Raw genomic sequence first — 16,641 nt, forward strand, 5'->3', positions numbered from 1 at the left:
TTATCTCAGTATGGACACTAGTATAATTACATCTTAATAATATGTTTTTATCAGTAGTGATACTAGCGTAACTGCATCTATATACCATGTTTTCATCAGTCTTGACACTAGTGTAACTACATAGAAATACCATCTTTATCACAGTATGGACACTTGTGTAATCACATCGAAATACCATCTTTATCTCAGTCTTGACACCAGCGTAACTACACCTAAATACCATGCTTATCTTAGTATAGACACTTGCGTAACTACATCTAAATTCCATGTGTATCTGAGTATGGACACTAGTGTAACTACATCTAAATATCATGTTTTTTGAGTGTTGACACTAGTGTAACTGCATCTAAATACCATGTTTTTATCACAGTATCAGTGTTGACACTAGCGTAACTACATCTGAATACCATGTTATCTCAGTATGGACACTAGTATAACTACATCTTAATAATATGTTTTATACAGTAGTGATACTAGCGTAACTGCATCTATATACCATGTTTTCATCAGTCTTGACACTAGTGTAACTACATAGAAATACCATCTTTATCACAGTATGGACACTTGTGTAATCACATCGAAATACCATCTTTATCTCAGTCTTGACACCAGCGTAACTACACCTAAATACCATGCTTATCTTAGTATAGACACTTGCGTAACTACATCTAAATTCCATGTGTATCTGAGTATGGACACTAGTGTAACTACATCTAAATATCATGTTTTTTGAGTGTTGACACTAGTGTAACTGCATCTAAATACCATGTTTTTATCAGTGTTGACACTAGCGTAACTACATCTGAATACCATGTTATCTCAGTATGGACACTAGTATAACTACATCTTAATAATATGTTTTTATCAGTAGTGATACTAGCGTAACTGCATCTATATACCATGTTTTCATCAGTCTTGACACTAGTGTAACTACATAGAAATACCATCTTTATCACAGTATGGACACTTGTGTAATCACATCGAAATACCATCTTTATCTCAGTCTTGACACCAGCGTAACTACACCTAAATACCATGCTTATCTTAGTATAGACACTTGCGTAACTACATCTAAATTCCATGTGTATCTGAGTATGGACACTAGTGTAACTACATCTAAATATCATGTTTTTGAGTGTTGACACTAGTGTAACTGCATCTAAATACCATGTTTTTATCAGTGTTGACACTAGCGTAACTACATCTGAATACCATGTTATCTCAGTATGGACACTAGTATAATTACATCTTAATAATATGTTTTTATCAGTAGTGATACTAGCGTAACTGCATCTATATACCATGTTTTCATCAGTCTTGACACTAGTGTAACTACATAGAAATACCATCTTTATCACAGTATGGACACTTGTGTAATCACATCGAAATACCATCTTTATCTCAGTCTTGACACCAGCGTAACTACACCTAAATACCATGCTTATCTTAGTATAGACACTTGCGTAACTACATCTAAATTCCATGTGTATCTGAGTATGGACACTAGTGTAACTACATCTAAATATCATGTTTTTTGAGTGTTGACACTAGTGTAACTGCATCTAAATACCATGTTTTTATCAGTGTTGACACTAGCGTAACTACATCTGAATACCATGTTATCTCAGTATGGACACTAGTATAACTACATCTTAATAATATGTTTTTATCAGTAGTGATACTAGCGTAACTGCATCTATATACCATGTTTTCATCAGTCTTGACACTAGTGTAACTACATAGAAATACCATCTTTATCACAGTATGGACACTTGTGTAATCACATCGAAATACCATCTTTATCTCAGTCTTGACACCAGCGTAACTACACCTAAATACCATGCTTATCTTAGTATAGACACTTGCGTAACTACATCTAAATTCCATGTGTATCTGAGTATGGACACTAGTGTAACTACATCTAAATATCATGTTTTTTGAGTGTTGACACTAGCGTAACTACATCTGAATACCATGTTATCTCAGTATGGATAGTGGTGTAACTTCATCTAAATACTATGTTTATCTCACTATGAACACTAGTATAACTACATCTGAATACCATGTTTCTCTCAGGAAGGACACTAGTGTAACTACATCTAAACACCATGTTTATCTCAGTATGGAAACTAGTATAACTACATCTAATTACCATCTTTATCTCAATATAGACACAAATGTACCAATGTCTAAATACCATCTTAATCTCCGTATGGACACTAGTGTAACTACATTAATATATAGTTTTTATACATTTATATGGTATATTTATATACCACGTTAATCACAGTGTATTTTGTTTTACATTTCGCGCAAGGCTACAGAAAGGCTATTTGCGCTTCTCAGTATGAACACTAGTATAAGTATAACTACATCTAAATACAATGTTTATCTTAGTATTGAGATTAGTATAACTACGTCTGAGTACAATGTTTTTATCAGTATTGACACTACCGTAACTTCATGTAAGTATCATGTTTTTCTCAAGAAGGGCACAAACGTAGCTATATCTAAATACCATGTTTATCTTAGTACTGACACTATCGTAACTACATCTAAATACCATTGTTTTCTCAGGAAGGGCACTAGCATAACTACATTTAAATACCATGTTTATCTCAGTAAGGAAACTAGTATAACTATATCTTAATAACATGTTTTTATCATTATTGACACTAGCATAACTGCATCTAAATACCATGTTTCTATCAGTGTTGACACCAGCGTAACTACATCTAAATACCATGTTTTTCTCAGGAAGGATACTAGCATAAGTACATCCAAGTACCATGTTTTCATCAGTGTTGACACTAGGGTAACTAATCTAAATACCATGTTTATCTGAGTATGGAGACTAGTGTAAGTACATCAAAATACCATCTTTATCTCAGTTTGGACTCTAGTGTAACTACATCTAAATATTATGTTTTTCTCAGGAAGGAGGCTAGCGTAACTACATCTGAATACCATATTTATCTTAGTATTGACACTAGCGTAACTACACCTAAATACCATGTTTATCTTAGTATGGACACTAGTACAGCTACATTTCAATACCCTTTTAATCTACGTATGGACTCTAGTGTATCTATATCTAAATACGATGTTTTTATCAGTCTTGAAACTGGTGTAATTACGTAGAAATACCATCTTTATCTCAGTTTTGACACTAGTGTAACTACATCTAAATACTATGTTTATCTCAGTATGGACACTAGTATCGCTACATCTAAATACCACATTTTCTCTGTAAGGACACTAGTATAACTATATTTAAATACTATCTTTATCTCAGTATGGGCACTTGTGTAACAACGTCTAACTACCATCTTTATCTCAGTATGGACACTAGTGTAAGAACATCTGAATACCATTTTAATCTTCGTATGGACACTGGTGTAAATACATCGAAATAACATTTTTATCTCAGTATGGACACTAGTGTAACTACATCTAAATACAGTGTTTATCTCAGTATGGACACTGGTGTAACTACATCTAAATACAATGTTTATCTCTGTATGGACACTAGTGTAACTACATCTAAATACAATGTTTATCTCGGTATGGACACCAATATAACGATGTGTTAAACGGTTTTGTTCAGTATAGTATGTAATTAATTTCAGATGCACAGATGGCTTATAGACCTGCAGTAATTAATTAGTAGTTGACTTTGTGATATTCAGTGAACAATAGTTTCCATACATATATTATTCATTTAATTAGAGTAATGTTTTGTTTAACTATTTCTCCGTTTTCATTAGTATTTAATTTTGAAAAGTTACTTTTAAAGTATATTTGACCTCTCAGGTTATCGATTTCAAGTTAAGCACAAAGGTACAGAAAGGGCTAACTGTCATCTGTCCACCACTGGTATCGAAACTTGTTTTTTTGTAGTATAAGTCCGCAGATATGCTATTGTGACACTGGGGGGCGAAGTTAGTGAAATGTGTAATGGTTTTAAATAATGTTTTCCGCTTTAAAAGAAATGTTTAATTTCCTGGTGTTTCGGGTTCGTCTAAGAATTGATCAGCTAAACTACTTCCAATACTTAGTAAATAACGGCTATTTCGTAAAATTTATTATAACCCCAAATTTGATTAATAAACCCGCAGGGATGCTTTTGTTGGTAAAGCCTTCTCTTTTAGCGGTTTTATTTCATAACACGTTGTAACACTATGAGTAAATACACGTGCATACTGCTCAGGCTAAAAGGGGTGGAAAACGGTGTACGCTTTAGTAATTAGAAGTTACGAAGGTAAATAGAGAATAGCCATTATTAGCAGTATCATTAGTAAAAGCTAGGGTGTAAACAGCTATTGTAGGACTCTAAATCACGCGAGAAGGTTGTTCGACCATCAACGAGGTGATTCAGAAGTCAACCCATTAATTAAGGAGCTGACTGAACGTAAGTTCTCTCCTTGGAAGGAAACAACAGACAAGAAACAATGCGTTATCTCTTTCCCTTTGGGATCTCGTTAAGTTTTTCTGAGATGGAGGGGTTAAAACAGTTATAAAATGAATTATTATCACTAACAACAATGGATACAGGACAACATTGTGTTTTTTTATTACTTACATGTTAACAAACAATAGATATGTGGTTTCATTATTTTGTTACTGATATTTTAAGAAACAATAAACTCGGAAGTCATATCTATGACAAACACTAAATACATGAGATTATGTGTTTTTACTGTTAATGTTTGTGTGTGTTTTGAATTTCGCACAAAGCTACTCGAGAGCTATCTGTGCTAGCCGTCCCTAATTTAGCAGTGTAAGACTAGAGGGAAGGCAGCTAGTTATCACCACCCACCGTCTTGGGCTTCTCTTTTACCAACGAATAGCGGGATTGACCGTAACATTATAACGCACCCATGGCTGAAAGGGCGAGCATGTTTGGCGGGACGGGGATGCGAACCCACGACCCTTAGATTACGAGTCGCACGCCTTAACACGCTTGGCCATGCCGGGCCATTTTACTGTTAATATTCTGACAAACAACAGATATGTCATGTTGGGTTATGTTTTTACTGTTGATATTCTAACAAACAATAGATGCGTGATGCCAGGTTATGTTTTTACTGTTGATATTCTAACAAGTAATAGATATGTCAGGTTATGCTTTTACTGTTGATATTCTACAAACAATACATACGTGATGTCAGGTCATGTATTTACTATTGATATTATAACAAACAATAGATATGTCAGGTTATGTTTTTACTGTAGATATTCTGATAAACAATACACGTGTGATGTCAGGTTATGTTTTTCTATTAATATTCTAACAAACAATGAATGTACACATTACATTTTGTATCTGAAATCATTAAACAACTTAGTTTATGTCTGTTTTACTAGAGCCTAACTTGTAACAACAATACGATAGTTGTTACTACTGTATAAATTAAAACTTCAGAGTGAAACTAAATGATAAGATATTATGAAGTGTCAATCATACTACACCAGTTATATCTGAAGCTAAAGGATTGTTAGGCTATTGGAGATTAGATATTGTTGTTGTGTTAACATTTACACTTATACAGTCCATAAAAGTAGTTTGTTTTTCGTACAAATACCCACAGTATTTTTTTTTAAAAAGCTGTATGTTATAGTTCTGTATATTGTACAGGAAACGAATGTTTGATGCAGGAATTTTAAAGATAAGATTCTATTTACGTAATTCCGGTTTTTAAGCCCACAAATTGGTGTGTGGACTAAAAACACTAAAGCATGGGTTCAACAATCATGGTGGAAACAGCACAGACAACCTTCTCATGATACTGTTCCCTCTAACTACAAATATACGAAGTTACATTAAGGAATCACTTTTTTACAAAAATGCATTTTATATTTTTGAAAAACAAAAATTTTGTATCTTAATTTTTCATGTTCTTCTACGAAAAACATGTATTCAGTAGGAGCAGTTTTATCATCGAATTTAACAGAAAGTTAATTGTTTTCACAACAAAATACACAGTTACGTCTACTTTTAAAGAAATAGGTACTTTTTTCATGGGAATATCTGAGGGGATAACCTTTATGCAAAACTTTTGAATATCAGGTTTTGATTTTTTGTGCAGAAAAATGTTTCCGATTTTGGCGTTTCAAATATACAATTTTATCTTCCAAAGTCGCACAGTTTAAACTTTCATGTTTTAATGAGAATTTTGTTCAATTCGATTTCATTTTACTTTGATAAAGAAAATAGACAATGTTAGGGATTTTCAACACATCGATTTTTATCAAACTTGTGTAATATTAAAGATTCCCCTACTATTTTTAAAACTATTATTCATCTTTATGTGTTCCCCGGAAATACAGTTGAAAATCTTTGGGTTCAGTTCCCATCGGTGAAATTGCAGATAGCCTGAGATGGCTTTGCTATAAGAGAGGCCCGGCGGTTAAGGCGCTCGACTCGTAACCTGAGGGTCACGGATTCCAATCTCCGTCACACCAAACATGCTCGCCTTTTCAGCCGTGGGGGCGTTATATATCATGGTCAATCCCACTATTCGTTGGTAAAAGAGTAGCCCAAGAGTGGGTGGTGATGACTAGCTGTCTTCCCTCTTGTCTAACAATGCTAAATTAGGAACGGCTAGCGCAATTAGGCCGCGTGTAGCTTTGCGCGAAATTCAAACTCACACTATAAGCAAACCCACACACGTTTTCGTTATTCCGTTTCTAAAGAGAGAACACCCGATTTAGTCTTTAGGTATAAGACGTTGTTTTTACTGAACATTAAATATGGAATTTGTGGGGAATTTTTAGATTATCGGAGATATCATGTTATTTCTGGGTTAAAATGCACATTTACCTCGACTTTTAGTAAAAATACTAATAAATCTTGTAATTTTGACGAAAATATAATTTTTTTTGGAACACGCAAAAAAGTGCGTAATTTAATGTGAAACGTCCGAATTTGTTTATCTCTTAGATAAATAATAATACCGAAAGACTAAGAATACTAACAAATATTAAATATTATATTGCTTCAAAACCTTAGGAAACAACAATCTCATGTCCGCCCTCTGATGTTAAAAATGACATTTTCATATTAAAAAAAATAAAACAAAACTATAAGCCATAAAGTTGAAAGTGTACTGAATTTGATTTGTTTTGAATTTCGCGCAAAGCTACACGAGGGCTATCTGCGCTAACCGTCCCTCATTTAGCAGTGTAAGACTAGAGGAAAGGCAGCTAGTCATTACTGTCAACTCTTGAGCTACTCTTTTACCAACGAACAGTGGGATTGACTGTAACATTTTAATGCCTCTATGGCTGAGGGGTCGCGCAAATCTGGTGTTATTGGTATTTTAACCAGCCATATTGAGTCGAGCGCACCTAAACGTTCGCCCACGCTGAACCTGGAAAAATTTCGTCTTTTAAGACAAAACTAGACATGAAATATTCTACTCTATTAATAAAATAGGACGAGCGAAACTGAAAGTAAATTAATATATCACCTTTTGTCATATCCAGAATTAAAGTAAATTTTCATTTCAAAAAAGCTCTTTCACATTAAAGGATGTTCTTGAGAATTTCTGTTTTTCAAAACTTTATTTTTTTCTCTCTCTTATGAAGTAAAGATAATTGGAAGCTAGCTGAAATATCCATTGTGAATCAACGCTTAAATCTTAGGAATTTAAAGAAAAAAGTATACGTAAAAAGCGCATGTGAGATGCATGTCTCTAGGCGAATAACATGAAAAATAATATTCTTGAGATTTTCAAAAAAATATCAAGGCCGTTGTAGTTTCAATGAAAACATTTTTTTTTAAAAACGCAAAACTTTAGGTAGTTTAGTGCGAAATTAATCATAATACATCCGATTGTTACAACTGTAGCTACTGAGAATTTCCTCTCTTTTTTTCTAAGTAGAATTTGTCTACTTTTTAAAGGATTTTAGACAAATGCATATTATATAATATTTTTACATTAAAACACAGTTATTTCGGCTTTAATTTTTTTTTCATGAAAACACTTAAATCTACAACATTTCTTTGTTATGTAATAATTTTTAGATAAAAATTGTTTATACAATGAGAGATCTTCAAATATGGAATTTTATCTTCAAAAGTAACAATACTTGTTCTGTCTGTTAGCTGATGTGACCGTAGCGTAACAATACTTGTTCTGTCTCTATTAACTGATGTGACCGTAGCGTAACAATACTTGTTCTGTCTCTGTTAGCTGATGTGACCGTAGCGTAACAATACTTGTTCTGTCTCTGTTAGCTGATGAGAGCATAGCATAACAATACTTGTTCTGTTTCTATCAGCTGGTGTGACCGTAGTGTAGCAATACTTGTTCTGTCTCTATTAACTGATGTGACCGTAGCGTAACAATACTTGTTCTGTCTCTGTTAGCTGATGTGACCGTAGCGTAACAATACTTGTTCTGTCTCTGTTAGCTGATGTGACCGTAGCGTAACAATACTTGTTCTGTCTCTGTTAGCTGATGAGAGCATAGCATAACAATACTTGTTCTGTTTCTATCAGCTGGTCTCTATTAACTGATGACCGTAGTGTAGCAATACTTGTTCTGTCTCTATTAACTGATGTGACCGTAGCGTAACAATACTTGTTCTGTCTCTGTTAGCTGATGTGACCGTAGCGTAACAATACTTGTTCTGTCTCTGTTAGCTGATGAGAGCATAGCATAACAATACTTGTTCTGTTTCTATCAGCTGGTGTGACCGTAGTGTAGCAATACTTGTTCTGTCTCTATTAACTGATGTGACCGTAGCGTAACAATACTTGTTCTGTCTCTGTTAGCTGATGTGAGCGTAGCATAACAATAGTTGTTCTGTTAGCTGATGTGAGCGTAGCATAACAATACTTGTTCTGTCTCTATCAGCTGGTGTGACCGCAGTGTAGCAATACTTGTTCTGTCTCTATTAACTGATGTGACCGTAGCGTAGCAATGCTTATTTCCTCTTTGTTAGCTGATGTTATATGTTCTAAAAGACACCGATAATTCGTTTTGTTTTTTACACGATTGAAGAGAATAATATGAAAGCAAATCAGTTGAACTCATTTATTTAATATTTAGTATAACATGATTTGTATTTATAACAAATATGGTTGAAAATAGTAATATAAGATTTACGAAAACAGTGAAATCAAGTAGCGTGCATAACAATACGGAATTCTTACATTAAATGTGATACTATATACAGTTAGAAGTAGCGCCCTAAAGAGACAAACATTAATATAGTGCTGTTATGACGGCATGAACACATATAGAAAATATCAATTATTTTATAATTATAAACAATATTTATCACACATGAATACAATTTCTTTTCTCGAGGCTAAGACGAAATCATACCCTGGAAAAAATGGAACACATGTCCAGCTGGAAGTTGACCCTATAATTAACATAACTGCAATTGTTGCACTATGTAATATAGAAGACACAAAGAACCATGTTAATCAAAAGAAACAGTTTAAACAAATATAGCTACTACAAAATGGCCCACTCAATAAGTTACAGCTGTTTTGACCATTGTCGGGCCAGGATATCACACTCAAGAGGATTCTGTCCTCCCCTATAAATAAGAGATTCTCTCTAGAGAATGAAGGGTACAAAATACACTCCCAGCATTTTAACAAACACAGTAAAGCTACGTCACATATTATAATTACATAAACGCTTTAGCCGAGAGGCTACAGGTGTGTGTATATATATATATATAAATTTGGCACATTAAAGTGTGGAAGTTGATAAAGCACTGAGGTTACCAAAACACATTTCATACAACAACCACATGTGGAAACAGGTTTGAACACACAACTTGAACTTCAGCCAATCAGAGTCAAACTTCAAAGAAAACTGACCACTGTCCAACAAGGTCTACAATTGGGACCCCTTAAAGTAAGGCATTGTTAACAGGTAATTATAGAATGTTTTCAATAAAAATCTACACGAAGGGGGCGTTATCTTATCAACGTTTTCTCATGTGCGTGAATGACCTGATTAGAACGTTGCCCAATGAACAGTGTCGCCCCCTCTCCGATCATACTCTTCGCACACCATAAAACTGATATTTTTTTAAATTTGTCAGCTATTGGTGAATATTAGGATCCATTTAAAACGCCTTTAAGAACAACCATTAATTAGTTTATATCTTTATTTTAAAACACCATAAATTATTAGGCACGTTTCAAAGACACTAAGGAAATAACAAGTAAAACATTACAATTTGGGAATAATTCTCTTGAATGAGACCTATGGAACTGTTCTATAAAGATAAATATGATACACTTCACGACAAGTTGGCCTGGTGGCCGTTTCTTTACACGCTGTAATACACTGAAAAGCATACTTGAAACATCACATGGAAATGTCTATATCAAAGTTAGCAGTTTAAAAACACATCATAATTTTTAGGCAGAAAATTCACCTTGTGGCACGTGTATGACAAGAAGAAAATTAGTAGTAAACAAAATTTAAGACAAATTATTTATGAAAACCTTAATATTTGTTTCAGCTTTGTCTTTTACCAACTAAACTAGGGAAAGGAAGCGGTAAAATTTGATAAGCGTTTACTGTATAACAATATCTGTACACTAGGGCACGGTTTGGCGGTAATATTCACTGCGTTTATTTTGACGAGTAATCAAATCAGCCTATGGCTTTTAATATGGTATGGTGAAGATGCTTAAACAATGATCTTTTACATCTTCAAATCACTTTATGTTAAATTATACAAAACCTTTTGTAACTTTAAGTTAACTTCATGCAATCATTATTATAACAGAGCATTAAAGCAACTAATTACCATTATATTACCATCCACCAAATATAGGCCTATTAGTGTGGAAAAGGTTTTTTACAAAGTTTAAAATTTTGTTGGATAGTCAAAATAGTTTCACCAAGGAAAAATCTTGCCTAAGAAATCGTTTGACATTCTTTGAAAAGGTTACTGCTTACGTATGTAGACGAGGGTAAGGGTCTAGATTTGGTGTATGCCTAGATTGGGTGTATCTGGATTTTCAGAAAGCATTCGACATTACTAAAATTAATACACGTTAAGGTCATTTCCATTCAAATTATACTTACACTTCAAATTACAACAAACCCACACGTATTATCTTGCATTTACCATAATTAAAATCCATGTATTATTTAGTTGTTCAACTCAATAAATGATCTAAATCCTTTAGTAAATCAGTAACATCCTCTCCACAGCCAGCAACAAACAAGACCTTAGTATCATCTGAAAATGTAAGCAATTTCTTGACTATTTCTTTATCTATGTCATCGATGTAAATCAAACAGGCCTACGGTCCTAAGACTGAGCCCTGAGGTTCCCACTTGTAACATGAATCCAATTTTCCTTCAGTTTTCATTCCTCTAACGAATTTGCTAACATATCTCCAACATTTATAAATTTTTATGTAACACCTTGTAAAATGCTTTCTGTAAATCCAGGTACACCAAATTTACACCCTTGTCTTATCTACATAAGTAACCTTTCCTATGTTTGTATGTTATCCTGTTCTAAGTCCTAGGTATTTCAAATATATTCTGAAACATAAACATCAGAATATAATGAGAAAGGGCATGTCGAATTTGTACAGAATAGGTTTGTTGATGTACGGAGTTGTAAAGTATAGAGCCAGTTGTTAATAATATAGGCCTAAAAAGCTTCTAGTATCATCCATATATCAATAGTTACCCCAATTATTTTCTTCTTAGAAGATAGAAATATTAAATCATACCTTTGAAAGCAAAGATGTTTGATAATTTATATATGTGCTTGGATATCTATATTTAAGCACCTGATGACTTATGTAACAGCCTAGTAAGTGGTACAATAAATGGAGATAATTTGCATTGTTTACTCGTCAAAATACCCAGCCTCGTTCTGTCGATGACCTTGATACACCGTATACGGAAAATCGGGTCCTGGTGTGTTAATACTGGTGAAACAATGTATATTAAATATATTAGCTGCAGTAAACCTCCACAATACGGATTTACATATACATAAAGGAGAACAATGTTTTAGTTTTCATCACACGTAACCATTTATCTATACATTGTTCCTAATATAATATAGTAACCAGTCCATACAACTTTACTTTCATCACTTGTGACTATTTATGTATTATTGTTCTATGATGTAACGACCAATGTACACATTGTCAGTACCCAACATATTGGATGGATACGACTGTTTAATGTCATACTTATTGTTTAGTTCATTTAATGATGTAATAATAATAATAATAATATTTGATGATTATTTAGTTTTTATCACAAGAGCATTGAAAATAGTTATTTTAAAGATGATGGTTGTGGCATGTTTCGTTACATGACTTTATGTGTGTGTGTGTGTGATGTATTTATTGTAATCTGACGTCACATTGTCCAAACCTTTTGTATTTTTCCGTTGCTTTAAGAGATTATTGTTACATCACAGCCTCTCGTAGTTTGTAGAAAGTTAAGTTAGACTGTTTAATGGTTAGTCTATCCACAACGGGCAATATTTTAGAGAGAGTTTCACAGTTTAACAGAGACAAAAAAATAATGTGCCTCGTCAAAGGGTGTTATAAAGTAATTGAACCCATCAGTGTGAATTTTGATGTAATGGAGGCAATTATTTAGAGATCTGGATACGTTTGACTTGTTTTGAAGATATATTCTTTTTAAAACAAGTGGATTGTATGTAATCCGTTTATCGTTTGAGTATATCGCCAATAAGTCACAGACACCTACTGTAAAAGAATTCCAGATCTTGACATCGCACAACTTGATGTTGTTTGATATAACAGTTAATATACAAAGTGCCTCTAAAATAATGTTGACAATAGCCTACAAACTTATTGTTCTGTGGCTTAACCACCAATAAATATTATTTTAGTTACAGTTACTATAATAGTCTGACACTTTTTACAATACCACACTTTATATATACATATACATACACAATGTTATTCGAAACTTGTATATAAATTAACCTAGCTCACAGCCTTTGTATCGTATCAATACTAATACGGGAACACAATGTTGTTACTCAGTATAACATGTTCTGACAAAAAGGCTGTGAGCTAGACTGCTTTACGTTTAATATAATTAACCTTACGGTTTTACGTTAGTTCCACAAATCCTTTCTAGGGGGGCTATATTTATTTAACAGTTTTGAACATGAAATGATACAAAACGTTATCACTTATCCCTAACCCTCTTGAAGGCATGGTTTTCCTTCAGACATATAATTCTTTTAATCAAACAAACAGCTAAGACAGCCAAACAACAATAGAAACTGCTAAGGGTTGTCAAGGTGACACAACAGAATCAATTTCTCGGCTAGGAAGAGGGTAGAGGGGGTACCAACAAGTCATTGACTTTGACAGATCTAAGCGGCCCAGTTCGATCTCTACAGCTCCGATCGGTTGATTGTGATCGAAACGTTTTTGTCGTTCCCATACCATAACCTGAAAAGAGAAAAAAATGCAGATTCTATCTTTATGTGGGTGACTATTAAATTTTTGAAGTCGATTTCGTGAATGTTAAACAATGATACTTTCTTTGCTGTTTTAAACCAAGCCCCTAGTTAGGTGGAATCCGTTTCATGGGTAACTTCAGTTCCCAGAGACGAAATATATATATATATATGTATAGAAAATTCCGAAATATGTAACGGTTCTTTTATCATAATTGTAAGTAAAGTTTATTTGTTTTTTTGGAATTTCGCGCAAAGCTACACAAGTCCCTAATTTAGCAGTGTAAAGACCAGAGGGAAGGCACCTAGTCATCACTACCCACTGCCAACTCTTACGCTACTTTTTTATTAACGAATAGTGGGATTGACTGTCACGTTATAACGCCCTCACAGCTGAAAGTGCGAGTATTTTTTGGTGTGACGGGGATGCGAACCCGGGAAGCAAATAAAAATTTGTATTACATTTCCTGTGATAAGTACGAAAATGCTATTTCCACATGTATGAACAGTGTTACAAAAACAATTATATAATGAGAGGCCATCATATGAGAAAGGGGAAAATAAATGTTAATAGGCGAAAGGAACTTCAGCGGGAGTGAGGAGAAAGGTTTCATTCGAACCCCCGAAACCCCTTACCCCCAGCTATGGGCTTGTTAAAACAGTATAAACCTATCCGAAGATAGTATTTCTATATTCTAACTGATACATAGATATTTTACTCAATATATTAACATGTTAAAATTATTTTTAATCAATGTATTACCATGTTAAAATTTCTTTCTACTTAATATATTAAGATGTTAAAATTTTTTACCAACTATATTAACATGTTAAAATTCCTATTTTTTTACCTGATATACAAGCGTGTTAAAATTTCTGTTCTTATCCAATATACTAATATGCTAAAATTAATATTTTTACCTAATAAACCAACATGTTACAATTTCTGTTTTATCCAATGGACAAACGTTAGGGCCCGGCATGGTCAAGCGTGTTAAGGCGTTCGATTCGTAATCCGAGGGTTGCGTTATAATGTGACGGTCAATCCCACTATTCGTTGGTAAAAAGAGTAGCCCACGAGTTGGCGGCTAGTGGTGATGACTAGTTGCCTTCCCTCTAGTCTTACACTGATAAATTTAGGGCAGCTAGCGCAGATAGCCCTCGTGTAGCTTTGCGCGAAATTCAAAACAAACACAAACGTTAAATTTTGTTTTCTCCATAAAATATAAACCCTTTACAAACCTGTTGTTTCTACACCTACATCAACGTTTTTACAATTGTGCTTTTTTCATATGAATCTTCTACTATCCTGTTTTCATATACATCAGATAAACCCTTTAGAAACCCATTTTCCTGTACATTATTTAACGCTGATACGACCCTGAATTCTTAGCTATGTCATATACTGCCACAGTTTAACATCCTACGTCAATTCACTCAGTGTGTTTAATGTCCTCCGTCTTTATATTGGTTTATCTTTACAGGATTTAACCCTTCGTCTTCTTCTGGAGATTTAACTTCGTTTGTTGGTATTTTAACACGCTGTATAAACCAGTTCATGTTGTGTTCATGACCTCTGCTTGATATATACCGTAACACGTTGTATAAACCAGTTCAGCATTGTTAATGTCCAACTGCTTCATACCGTAACACGTTGTACAAACCAGTTCATGATGTGTTAATGTCCCACTGCTTGGTATCATAGTACATTCTGTAAACCAGTTCATGCTTCTTTAAAAGTTTGTTAGCATCTAGTTATCTAACACACTGTGTAACATCTACTGAGTGTTGTGTTAATTTGTTACCGTTTGGTGTCTTCTACGTGTTTCTTCTTATTGGCTGAACCACAGATGTTAATCATAATGCTGCAACACTAATATTAGTAACAACATCTACTGAGTTTTGTATACAGGGTTTATAAGGACAGAGAAATGTTGAGAAGTGAAACACAAGTTTTAGAATCCAGCAAGAGTTTCTTTAGGGTAAATACTATACACAGCTGAGATGTGTGCTAGATCTGTGCGACACACACATCTGATCTAATAATCACTGGACCAAAAGTGATAACTCTGAAGTCCAAGGTAACATAATTAACAGAACTATTTACTCCAAGTTACGTCACTCCTTCTATTTGTCCTTCATCTGCAGTTTTGCTAGGAGGTGCTTGGTGTTCATGAACAGTTCATCCTAAAATCCTCAAAGAACAGAGCTATAAAACAAACTTTACAGTCACTACGAAGTGAACAATGACTGACATGACACTGTCCACAAACGATCTGGATATAATAATTCATTTATTTATTATATGTTTATAATCAAATGCAGATGTAAAACAACCCTTTGGACCTCCGGACCAATATCCGGTAAATATCCTTTAACCATAGGTGCAAGAGTTATTGGAAAGGTTTCAGAGGATGATACCAGGATGAAAGGATTATATTACAGGGACAGGTTAAGATCTTTTAAGAAGGGTTAGAGGTTATCTCATTGAAGCTTACAGGATTATCTGGGTCATCGCGAAGATAAAGGCCTCTGAAGAGAGAACACAAGCTTATATACGAAAAGGCAGGCCCAGGCTCCAGTTAGGGCAGTTTTGTTTTTTCAACAAAATGACTGGCTGAAAGAATAAATTGCTGTCAACAGTAGTGGAGACCTGTACTTTAGAGGAGTTTAAGAGGGGAATCACTGAATACCTGAATAAAAAGTGATTTTTAACATGGATTCTGGTTGTTCCTATATTACTTTATCAGAAATTCTATTCTCAGATATCCTTAAAGCAGTAGTTTAACTCGGAACGCCAATTATTTCTGAAAATAATTTGTGACTGAGTTGAAGGACAGCACAATAAACTTTAACATTAGGTAATCTGTAATGTAATGATAAATTTTAATCGTGTGTCTACCACATATTGGAAAACCTTTTAATATTTTTAACACAGAATGTTTAAATAACCTACCAATAGATGGCGACCTTGGATGTCCGACACGTTGTATTTTAATGTCTGTCGATATTGTGGACTTGACGTAGAGCGGATTACTCGAGTCTTACGTTTTTGTAACTGTCTTTCTCCCTCTTTAAGATATGTTTTGATGTACGTATCTGAAAATAACACGAGATTTAACAAACAAATAAACCTCTTGGCAGAGGAATACTTTTATAGGTGTTACTAGAGAAAAACGT

At 34.0% G+C, this 16,641-nt stretch overlaps 1 protein-coding gene across 1 annotated transcript in view; it reads right to left on the reverse strand.

The window, feature by feature from the left end:
• Positions 1-12,764: 12,764 nt before the first annotated feature.
• LOC143236431 (uncharacterized) overlaps positions 12,765-16,641 on the reverse strand; it is a 50,985-nt gene continuing 47,108 nt past the window's right edge. Inside the window, exons 20-21 of the mRNA XM_076474692.1 lie at positions 16,418-16,560; positions 12,765-13,453 (exon numbers count right to left, since the gene is read on the reverse strand). Coding sequence (XP_076330807.1) covers positions 13,295-13,453; positions 16,418-16,560 — 302 coding nt within the window. The 3' untranslated portion in view covers positions 12,765-13,294. The remainder of the gene's footprint in view (positions 13,454-16,417; positions 16,561-16,641) is intronic.

The sequence above is a fragment of the Tachypleus tridentatus genome, chromosome 13, assembly GCF_004210375.1.
Source record: "Tachypleus tridentatus isolate NWPU-2018 chromosome 13, ASM421037v1, whole genome shotgun sequence".
Taxonomy (NCBI): Eukaryota; Metazoa; Arthropoda; class Merostomata; order Xiphosura; family Limulidae; genus Tachypleus; species Tachypleus tridentatus.